Source organism: Pleurodeles waltl, chromosome 3_1, assembly GCF_031143425.1.
Source record: "Pleurodeles waltl isolate 20211129_DDA chromosome 3_1, aPleWal1.hap1.20221129, whole genome shotgun sequence".
Lineage (NCBI taxonomy): Eukaryota > Metazoa > Chordata > Amphibia > Caudata > Salamandridae > Pleurodeles > Pleurodeles waltl.
Window position 1 is genome coordinate 1,112,219,037 of NC_090440.1, and position 12,017 is coordinate 1,112,231,053.

General features: G+C 45.8%; 1 protein-coding gene across 1 annotated transcript in view; it reads left to right on the forward strand.

Moving 5' to 3' along the window:
- LOC138284996 (indolethylamine N-methyltransferase-like) overlaps nt 1–12,017 on the forward strand; it is a 94,514-nt gene that overhangs the window by 18,209 nt on the left and 64,288 nt on the right. The window contains exon 2 of the mRNA XM_069224396.1: nt 196–403. Within this exon, the coding sequence (XP_069080497.1) occupies nt 196–403 (208 nt within the window). The remainder of the gene's footprint in view (nt 1–195; nt 404–12,017) is intronic.

Genomic DNA, 12,017 nt, shown 5'->3' on the forward strand with positions numbered 1-12,017 from the left:
CAGAGACTTCATTTTGTTGTATAAGCAATAGATTTGGCACTGATGCTAGTAAGGAAGCAGTAAAGGTAAACCTAAAAATAATGGATTTTTTAGGGTAGATTTAGCATATAGCACGAGTGCATGATTGAACTAAAAAGAAACATAACACTGTGGGATTCTTCGGCGCGGTTCATATGTGGCTTTTGAATATTTCAGGTGATGTGAAAGGCGATCTCCCTATTGACATTGGCTCTGGACCCACCATCTATCAGATTATGTCAGCCTGTGTGTGTTTTGAGGACATCATTGTAACTGATTTAATTGAACAAAATCATCTAGAGGTTAAAAGATGGCTGGAGAACAAGCCTGGGGCGTTTGACTGGACCCCAACCGGGAAAATCGTTTGCGAAATGGAAGGAGACAGGTAAAACATAATCTGTATCAGAGTCTAATAATTATCCTTTTACAGACATATAATGGTCGAACGAAAATAGTTTTGTTGTTGTTGCTGATTCAATTGGTAGGGGTCCAAGAAGCACTTCTAATGAGGACTTGCATTGAAACATATGTGTGAGAAAGTAGCCTCTCTCTAGCCTTGTTACCCCCACTTTTGGCCTGTTTGTGAGTGTATGTCAGGGTGTTTTCACTGTCTCACTGGGATCCTGCCAGCCAGGGCCCAGTGCTCATAGTGAAAACCCTATGTTTTCAGTATGTTTGTTATGTGTCACTGGGACCCTGCTAGTCAGGACCCCAGTGCTCATAAGTTTGTGGCCTATATGTGTGTGTTCCCTGTGTAGTGCCTAACTGTCTCACTGAGGCTCTGCTAACCAGAACCTCAGTGGTTATGCTCTCTCATTTCTTTCCAAATTGTCACTAACAGGCTAGTGACCATTTTTACCAATTTACATTGGCTTACTGGAACACCCTTATAATTCCCTAGTATATGGTACTGAGGTACCCAGGGTATTGGGGTTCCAGGAGATCCCTATGGGCTGCAGCATTTCTTTTGCCACCCATAGGGAGCTCTGACAATTCTTACACAGGCCTGCCACTGCAGCCTGAGTGAAATAACGTCCACGTTATTTCACAGCCATTTTACACTGCACTTAAGTAACTTATAAGTCACCTATATGTCTAACCTTTACCTGGTAAAGGTTAGGTGCAAAGTTACTTAGTGTGTGGGCACCCTGGCACTAGCCAAGGTGCCCCCACATGGTTCAGAGCCAATTCCCTGAACTTTGTGAGTGCGGGGACACCATTACACGCGTGCACTACATATAGGTCACTACCTATTTGTAGCTTCACAATGGTAACTCCGAATATGGCCATGTAACATGTCTATGATCATGGAATTGCCCCCTCTATGCCATCCTGGCATAGTTGGCACAATCCCATGATCCCAGTGGTCTGTAGCACAGACCCTGGTACTGCCAAACTGCCCTTCCTGGGGTTTCACTGCAGCTGCTGCTGCTGCCAACCCCTCAGACAGGCATCTGCCCTCCTGGGGTCCAGCCAGGCCTGGCCCAGGATGGCAGAACAAAGAACTTCCTCTGAGAGAGGGTGTGACACCCTCTCCCTTTGGAAAATGGTGTGAAGGCAGGGGAGGAGTAGCCTCCCCCAGCCTCTGGAAATGCTTTGTTGGGCACAGAGGTGCCCAATTCTGCATAAGCCAGTCTACACCGGTTCAGGGGACCCCTTAGCCCTGCTCCGGCGCGAAACTGGACAAAGGAAAGGGGAGTGACCACTCCCCTGACCTGCACCTCCCCTGGGAGGTGTCCAGAGCTCCTCCAGTGTGCTCCAGACCTCTGCCATCTTGGAAACAGAGGTGCTGCTGGCACACTGGACTGCTCTGAGTGGCCAGTGCCACCAGGTGACGTCAGAGACTCCTTCTGATAGGCTCCTTCAGGTGTTAGTAGCCTATCCTCTCTCCTAGGTAGCCAAACCCTCTTTTCTGGCTATTTAGGGTCTCTGTCTCTGGGGAAACTTTAGATAACGAATGCAAGAGCTCATCCGAGTTCCTCTGCATCTCTCTCTTCACCTTCTGATAAGGAATCGACTGCTGACCGCGCTGGAAGCCTGCAAACCTGCAACATAGTAGCAAAGACGACTACTGCAACTCTGTAACGCTGATCCTGCCGCCTTCTCGACTGTTTTCCTGCTTGTGCATGCTGTGGGGGTAGTCTGTCTCCTCTCTGCACCAGAAGCTCCGAAGAAATCTCCCGTGGGTCGACGGAATCTTCCCCCTGCAACCGCAGGCACCAAAAAGCTGCATTACCGGTCCCTTGGGTCTCCTCTCAGCATGACGAGCGAGGTTCCTCGAATCCAGCGACTCTGTCCAAGTGACCCCCACAGTCCAGTGACTCTTCAGTCCAAGTTTGGTGGAGGTAACTCCTTGCCTCACCTCGCTGGACTGCATTGCTGGGAACCGCGACTTTTGCAGCTACTCCGGCCCCTGTGCACTACCGGCAGAAATCCTGTGTGCACAGCCAAGCCTGGGTCCACGGCACTCTAACCTGCATTGCACGACTTTCTAAGTTGGTCTCCGGCGACGTGGGACTCCTTTGTGCAACTTCGGCGAGCACCGTTTCACGCATCCTTGTAGTGCCTGTTTCTGGCACTTCTCCGGGTGCTACCTGCTTCAGAGAGGGCTCCTTGTCTTGCTCGACGTCCCCTCTCTCGGCTGGTCCAATTTGCGACCTCCTGGTCCCTCCTGGACCTCAGCAGCATCCAAAAACGCTAACCGCACGATTTGCAGCTAGCAAGGCTTGTTGGCGTTCTTTCGGCGGGAAAATACTTCTGCACGACTCTCCACGGCAAGAGGGATCCGTCCACTAAAGGGGAAGTTTCTAGCCCTTTTTGTTCCTGAAGAAACCTCAGCTTCTTCTGTCCAGTAGAAGCTTCTTTGCACCTGCAGCTGGCATTTCCTGGGCATCTGCCCATCTCCGACTTGCTTGTGACTTTTGGACTTGGTCCCCTTATTCCACAGGTACCCTAGATTGGAAATCCACAGTTGTTGCATTGCTGGTTTGTGTCTTTCCTGCATTATTCCTCTAACACGACTTCTTTGTCCTTAGGGGAACTTTAGTGCACTTTGCACTCACTTTTCAGGGTCTTGGGGAGGGTTATTTTTCTAACTCTCACTATTTTCTAATAGTCCCAGCGACCCTCTACAAGGTCACATAGGTTTGGGGTCCATTCGTGGTTCACATTCCACTTTTGGAGTATATGGTTTGTGTTGCCCCTATCCCTATGTTTCCCCATTGCATCCTATTGTAACTATACATTGTTTGCACTGTTTTCTAAGACTATACTGCATATTTTTGCTATTGTGTATATATATCTTGTATATATTTCCTATCCTCTCACTGAGGGTACACTCTAAGATACTTTGGCATATTGTCATAAAAATAAAGTACCTTTATTTTTAGTATAACTGTGTATTGTGTTTTCTTATGATATTGTGCATATGACACTAAGTGGTACTGTAGTAGCTTCACACGTCTCCTAGTTCAGCCTAAGCTGCTCTGCTAAGCTACCATTATCTATCAGCCTAAGCTGCTAGACACCCTATACACTAATAAGGGATAACTGGGCCTGGTGCAAGGTGCAAGTACCCCTTGGTACTCACTACAAGCCAGTCCAGCCTCCTACATTGGTTGTGCAGCGGTGGGATAAGTGCTTTGAGACTACTTACCACTCTTGTCATTGTACTTTTCATAAGGGAAAAATATACAAAACAAGGTCAGTGTATATACACATAGCCAAAACGTTTTGCATTTCCTCTTTTCACTCTTTTCTAAGTGCTGAAAAGTACTTCTAACTTTCTAAAAAGTTCTAAAAAGTTTTAAAAGTTTTTTTCTCAGTCTTTCTAAAAGCTCTGACAAACTTTTTCTCTTTTTCTATCACTTTAACTCTCTCTAAAAATGTCTGGCACAGGCCAAAATGTTGATCTGTCCAAACTTGCATATGATCACCTTAGCTGGAAAGGAGCAAGGAGTCTCTGCATAGAGAGAGGTTTGAGTGTAGGGAAGAATCCTTCCTTAGAACTGTTAATTAACATGCTTAGAGTACAGGATAAGGCCATAAGTGCCCAATCTGTTGAAAAAGTAGCAAATGGTTCTCAATCTGATCCAGGGACTCCCCCAGGAAAAGATTCAGGAAAGAAAGTTCCTAGCCTGCCCATTACTAGACAGTCTAGCATAGTTGGTAATGATGGAGAGCCTCACCATAGAAATAGTGTTGTCTCACATCATAGCAAAAGCATTTATTCTCACCATACTGGTAGTGATGTTTCTGTTAGCCAAGCTGTTAGGGTGGCTTCTGTAAGGGACAGGTCTCCTTCTGCTCATTCTTCTGTGTCTAAGAATGTCCCTCCCACCAACCCTGATGACAGAATGTTAGAGAGGGAACTCAATAAGTTGAGGGTGGAACAAACCAGACTGAAGCTTAAAAAGCAACAGCTGGATTTGGATAGACAGTCTTTTGAACTAGAGAAAGAAAGACAGAAGTTGGGTTTAGATACCCATGGTGGCAGCAGCAGTATTCCCCATAGTCATCCTGCAAAAGAGCATGATTCCAGGAATCTGCATAAGATAGTTCCCCTTTATAAGGAGGGGGATGACATTAACAAGTGGTTTGCTGCACTTGAGAGGGCCTGTGTTGTACAGGATGTCCCTCAAAGGCAGTGGGCTGCTATCCTATGGCTATCATTTAGTGGAAAAGGTAGGGATAGGCTCCTTACTGTGAACGAAAATGATGCTAATAATTTTACAGTTCTTAAGAATGCACTCCTGGATGGTTATGGCTTAACCACTGAACAGTACAGGATAAAGTTCAGAGAGACCAAAAAGGAGTCTTCACAAGACTGGGTTGATTTCATTGACCATTCAGTGAAGGCCTTGGAGGGGTGGTTACATGGCAGTAAAGTTACTGATTATGACAGCCTGTATAACACAATCCTGAGAGAGCATATACTTAATAATTGTGTGTCTGATTTGTTGCACCAGTACCTGGTAGACTCTGATCTGACTTCTCCCCAAGAATTGGGAAAGAAGGCAGACAAATGGGTCAGAACAAGGGTGAACAGAAAAGTTCATACAGGGGGTGACAAAGATGGCAATAAGAAGAAAGATGGTGAAAAATCTCAAGATAAGCATGGGGATAAGGGTAAAACCAAAGATCCCACTTCAAATCTTAAACACTCTTCAGAGGGTGGGGATAAAACTAATTCTTCCTCTTCTTCTCAACCTGCACACATTAAAAAGCCTTGGTGCTTTGTGTGTAAAAACAGAGGCCATAGGCCAGGGGATAAGTCCTGTCCAGGTAAACCCCCTGAGCCTACCACCACTAATACATCAAGCTCTAGTGCCCGTAGCAGTAGTGGTACTAGTGGTGGGACTGCTGGCAACAGTCAAGTTAAGGGTGTAGTTGGGTTCACTTTTGGGTCCATAGTAGAAACTGGGGTAGTCACTCCCAAGACAGTTTCTGTCACACCTAGTGGCATTGGCCTTGCCACACTGGCTGCTTGTCCCCTTACAATGGATAAGTACAGGCAGACAGTTTCAATAAATGGTGTTGAGGCCTTGGCCTACAGGGACACAGGTGCCAGTATCACTTTGGTGACTGAAAACCTAGTGGCTCCTGAACAACACATCATTGGACAACAGTATAAAATTATTGATGTCCATAACTCCACTAAGTTTCTTCCCTTAGCTATAATTCAGTTTAGTTGGGGTGGAGTTACTGGCCCTAAGCAGGTGGTGGTATCACCTAGCTTACCTGTAGACTGTCTCTTAGGTAATGACCTAGAGGCCTCAGGTTGGGCTGATGTAGAGTTTTATGCCCATGCAGCCATTCTGGGCATCCCTGAGGAATTGTTCCCTCTCATTTCTACTGAAATGAAAAAGCAAAGGAGAGAAGGCCTGAAAACTCAGGATCCCTCTCCATCAACAGGTAAAAAGGGTATCACAGTATCCCCTAACCACCCTGCCATTCAGGATACCATTCCTGTGGTGGGAGAAACCTCTCCTGGGGTGGCACCTGTTCCAAGGGAAGCATCAGCTGGCAAAGCTGTACTCCCTGAGGTGGAAGTACCTCTCTGTGGGATAACTAACATTGGTGACAAAAAGACCATTTTAGTTAACATGGAGCATCCCTCCAAACCTCCCAGAGAAACTTTAGTGCAGAAACCCTACACTGCCTCACAACACTTAGGACAGCATCCCTGCCCTAGTGTGGAGCTCATAGGACAGCATCCCTGTCCTGCTCCAACCCAAGAGAAACAGCATCCCTGTTCTCTCTTCCAGCCATATGGACAAAGTTTTTGCCCAGCTATGGCTTTTCTGAGACAGCATCCCTGTCTGGCATTTCCATCACTACAAATAGGTTCAGTGGACAATTCCCACTGCTCTAAACTAAAACTTACTGATAGAAACTCTGAAAATACATCTTCACATTGTTGCTTAGCTAAAAAACTTCAAACAGGGTGGTTTACATCCCCACAGGGAAGTAACCATATAGTGGATGATAAAGGGAGTAACCAGTCTATTGCAGAGCTACTCTCTACTTATCACCACTTAGACAATAAAGTCTCAACTGGCCAAGGTTAGCCTTATTGTCCTTCGTTTGGGGGGGGGGGGTTGTGTGAGAAAGTAGCCTCTTTCTAGCCTTGTTACCCCCACTTTTGGCCTGTTTGTGAGTGTATGTCAGGGTGTTTTCACTGTCTCACTGGGATCCTGCCAGCCAGGGCCCAGTGCTCATAGTGAAAACCCTATGTTTTCAGTATGTTTGTTATGTGTCACTGGGACCCTGCTAGTCAGGACCCCAGTGCTCATAAGTTTGTGGCCTATATGTGTGTGTTCCCTGTGTAGTGCCTAACTGTCTCACTGAGGCTCTGCTAACCAGAACCTCAGTGGTTATGCTCTCTCATTTCTTTCCAAATTGTCACTAACAGGCTAGTGACCATTTTTACCAATTTACATTGGCTTACTGGAACACCCTTATAATTCCCTAGTATATGGTACTGAGGTACCCAGGGTATTGGGGTTCCAGGAGATCCCTATGGGCTGCAGCATTTCTTTTGCCACCCATAGGGAGCTCTGACAATTCTTACACAGGCCTGCCACTGCAGCCTGAGTGAAATAACGTCCACGTTATTTCACAGCCATTTTACACTGCACTTAAGTAACTTATAAGTCACCTATATGTCTAACCTTTACCTGGTAAAGGTTAGGTGCAAAGTTACTTAGTGTGTGGGCACCCTGGCACTAGCCAAGGTGCCCCCACATGGTTCAGAGCCAATTCCCTGAACTTTGTGAGTGCGGGGACACCATTACACGCGTGCACTACATATAGGTCACTACCTATTTGTAGCTTCACAATGGTAACTCCGAATATGGCCATGTAACATGTCTATGATCATGGAATTGCCCCCTCTATGCCATCCTGGCATAGTTGGCACAATCCCATGATCCCAGTGGTCTGTAGCACAGACCCTGGTACTGCCAAACTGCCCTTCCTGGGGTTTCACTGCAGCTGCTGCTGCTGCCAACCCCTCAGACAGGCATCTGCCCTCCTGGGGTCCAGCCAGGCCTGGCCCAGGATGGCAGAACAAAGAACTTCCTCTGAGAGAGGGTGTGACACCCTCTCCCTTTGGAAAATGGTGTGAAGGCAGGGGAGGAGTAGCCTCCCCCAGCCTCTGGAAATGCTTTGTTGGGCACAGAGGTGCCCAATTCTGCATAAGCCAGTCTACACCGGTTCAGGGGACCCCTTAGCCCTGCTCTGGCGCGAAACTGGACAAAGGAAAGGGGAGTGACCACTCCCCTGACCTGCACCTCCCCTGGGAGGTGTCCAGAGCTCCTCCAGTGTGCTCCAGACCTCTGCCATCTTGGAAACAGAGGTGCTGCTGGCACACTGGACTGCTCTGAGTGGCCAGTGCCACCAGGTGACGTCAGAGACTCCTTCTGATAGGCTCCTTCAGGTGTTAGTAGCCTATCCTCTCTCCTAGGTAGCCAAACCCTCTTTTCTGGCTATTTAGGGTCTCTGTCTCTGGGGAAACTTTAGATAACGAATGCAAGAGCTCATCCGAGTTCCTCTGCATCTCTCTCTTCACCTTCTGATAAGGAATCGACTGCTGACCGCGCTGGAAGCCTGCAAACCTGCAACATAGTAGCAAAGACGACTACTGCAACTCTGTAACGCTGATCCTGCCGCCTTCTCGACTGTTTTCCTGCTTGTGCATGCTGTGGGGGTAGTCTGTCTCCTCTCTGCACCAGAAGCTCCGAAGAAATCTCCCGTGGGTCGACGGAATCTTCCCCCTGCAACCGCAGGCACCAAAAAGGTGCATTACCGGTCCCTTGGGTCTCCTCTCAGCACGACGAGCGAGGTCCCTCGAATCCAGCGACTCTGTCCAAGTGACCCCCACAGTCCAGTGACTCTTCAGTCCAAGTTTGGTGGAGGTAACTCCTTGCCTCACCTCGCTGGGCTGCATTGCTGGGAACCGCGACTTTTGCAGCTACTTCGGCCCCTGTGCACTTCCGGCGGAAATCCTGTGTGCACAGCCAAGCCTGGGTCCACGGCACTCTAACCTGCATTGCACGACTTTCTAAGTTGGTCTCCGGCGACGTGGGACTCCTTTGTGCAACTTCGGCGAGCACCGTTTCACGCATCCTCGTAGTGCCTGTTTCTGGCACTTCTCCGGGTGCTACCTGCTTCAGAGAGGGCTCCTTGTCTTGCTCGACGTCCCCTCTCTCGGCTGGTCCAATTTGCGACCTCCTGGTCCCTCCTGGGCCTCAGCAGCATCCAAAAATGCTAACCGCACGATTTGCAGCTAGCAAGGCTTGTTGGCGTTCCTTTGGCGGGAAAACACTTTTGCACGACTCTCCACGGCGAGAGGGATCCGTCCACCAAAGGGAAAGTCTCTAGCCCTTTTCGTTCCTGCAGAAACCTCAGCTTCTTCTGTCCAGTAGAAGCTTCTTTGCACCCGCAGCTGGCATTTCCTGGGCATCTGCCCATCTCCGACTTGCTTGTGACTTTTGGACTTGGTCCCCTTGTTCCACAGGTACCCTAGATTGGAAATCCAAAGTTGTTGCATTGCTGGTTTGTGTCTTTCCTGCATTATTCCTCTAACACGACTTCTTTGTCCTTAGGGGAACTTTAGTGCACTTTGCACTCACTTTTCAGGGTCTTGGGGAGGGTTATTTTTCTAACTCTCACTATTTTCTAATAGTCCCAGCGACCCTCTACAAGGTCACATAGGTTTGGGGTCCATTTGTGGTTCACATTCCACTTTTGGAGTATATGGTTTGTGTTGCCCCTATCCCTATGTTTCCCCATTGCATCCTATTGTAACTATACATTGTTTGCACTGTTTTCTAAGACTATACTGCATATTTTTGCTATTGTGTATATATATCTTGTGTATATTTCCTATCCTCTCACTGAAGGTACACTCTAAGATACTTTGGCATATTGTCATAAAAATAAAGTACCTTTATTTTTAGTATAACTGTGTATTGTGTTTTCTTATGATATTGTGCATATGACACTAAGTGGTACTGTAGTAGCTTCACACGTCTCCTAGTTCAGTCTAAGCTGCTCTGCTAAGCTACCATTATCTATCAGCCTAAGCTGCTAGACACCCTATACACTAATAAGGGATAACTGGGCCTGGTGCAAGGTGCAAGTACCCCTTGGTACTCACTACAAGCCAGTCCAGCCTCCTACAATATGTGATTTGAATAAATACCCAGACGGCCAAGTTAACAAAGGGAAACTGATAGCTATAAGAACTTGTACTCTGAAAATCACACATGGGCATACGCAATATGCAGATTATCAAGAAAGGGTGAACATTGTAATACACTTGTTTACATCTGTGATGCCAATGAATACATTCAAATGTAGAACAAAATAAATCAGAACCCTGCATATCCAAAAACGAGTGAACTAAGGTGTGCCAAGGCTAGACATTGCACAAAATGAAGCAAATTTGCAGGTTCACAAACATTGAAACCAAATGTGCTCCCATTTCCTTTTTCCCTAGCTTCAGTTGCACTCATTAGAGGTTAAAAAGTACAAATTATTCTAAAACTACTCCAATTTCACTCCAGGACTACTACATCGAAACGGCTGTTTGAAACAGAAAAATAAGTGTCAACAAACAAAGTTCAAGAAAGGCTTCATTATGTCCACAACAATGACTTACTGCACATGCACAGACTGTTCATGCACCTCAATGCAACATGATTTTTACTTGATGTCATACATTTCATGCAGGTGTTACCTCACACAAAGATTGCCCCTTTAAATTAGTCCAAATGAACACACATAGGAGCTCTTCTGTATGACCTGATCCTTCTTGTTTGATCCCGCCTACTGACCAATGCTTCCAGAATATTCTCGACAGGGTGTCAGGCATGTGTTCCTGGTGAAGGATAAGTAACCAGAACTGAGAAAAGTCCATGGCAATCCCAGACCCACATACTATTTAATTGACACATTGTCTGTCTTAGCCTTGCACCTTGCAGCTATTTCACACCACATGGTGCACTACCATAATTTCCTCTTTAGCACTACTGGCCACTAACCGGTGTCTCTTGGAAGGTTATAAAAATTGAAAACTGTGGTCTCAAAGGAAGAACTCCTTTCTAACTACAAGATAAGGTGACAGATAAGGGGACTACCAGGTGTCAGAATAGAAGTAGCCACAGTGTCCGCAATGACTCTTGTTTAAAATATAAGTTTAAACACATTTAAAAGAAACTACTGGCATAAATATTTTATATATATATATATATATATATATATATATATATATATATATATATATATATGCATTACTCTCCAATAAATCTATCACTATTACAATAAGATATTTGTCCACACACGCGAAAAGACGTTGTTTTAACAGGTAAGTTGTACAATGGGCCTATAACTACTAGAATAGTAGACACTCCAATCTAAATGAATTATACAGCCATCTTATTCTCTGAGTTACATTGTCACTCAAATACAATGACATAACTAACGTCTTCAAGAAGAATCATACAGTAATTTACATAAGTTTATTAGACATTGGAGATGCACCAGCAGCTCTTGAACAATGTTCAAACACAAGGCACAACTCTAAATTAGGAGTTTGTATATTTTCCTGCATGTAAATATGTCTTATAATTCCAAACATTAAAACAACTGTGAGAAAGTCATCCTTTTTGGTCATGATCACCCCTATTTTTTTTTACTGTTTTGCTACTAGGACTAGCGGAAATGTAGTTTTCTGCTTGCAGAGTTGGTGGAATTCGGGTAACTCCGCAGTACACTTGTAATGTCAAATTCTGCCATTCATCTCCTGGTATAATTATATTCAGGTTGGCGCTCTTGAGGCTCTGCAAGCCTACGCCTGCAAGCGTGAAAGATTTGATACCCACTAGCATGATTTCCGTTCGCCACAGAGCCTTCCTGCACCATTTGGTAATACTATCAATCGTGAGCGGTTGTGTCTCAGCTTCTCGAGTAAATGTTCAACTAGTGACGCACATAACTCGAAAATACCTTATCGAGAGACTGACTAATCTACTCAGACAGTTCAGATTATATTTTAGTGCAAAAATCATTTTTTTTATTTTATGTTTTTTTTTTCAACAGGTATAAAGTGCTCCAGCTTCTACCTGTCCAGAAATATCTTGCCATTGGTTCCTTTTAGCGCTTACACTGGGCTCTTTTTTGGGGGGTTTCAGGTCTGCTCTCCTAGTGCTTTGTCCATCTGCTGGTCACTTTTCCTTAGAATTTCAAGGTGAAAAGAAAAAGAGGTAGCATCCAAAGCTTCATCTATTTAACCCCTTCGCTGCCAGGCCTTTTCCCCTTAGGTGCCTGGCCTTTTTTTGGCTATTTGGGGCAGTTCATGCTTAGGTCTTTATAACTTTTTGTCCACAAGCTACCGACGCCAAATTTGCAGCCTTTTTTTTCTAACATCCTAGGGGTTCTAGAGGTACACAGAGTTTGTGAGTTCCCCTGAAGGAGACCAAGAAATTAGCCAAAGT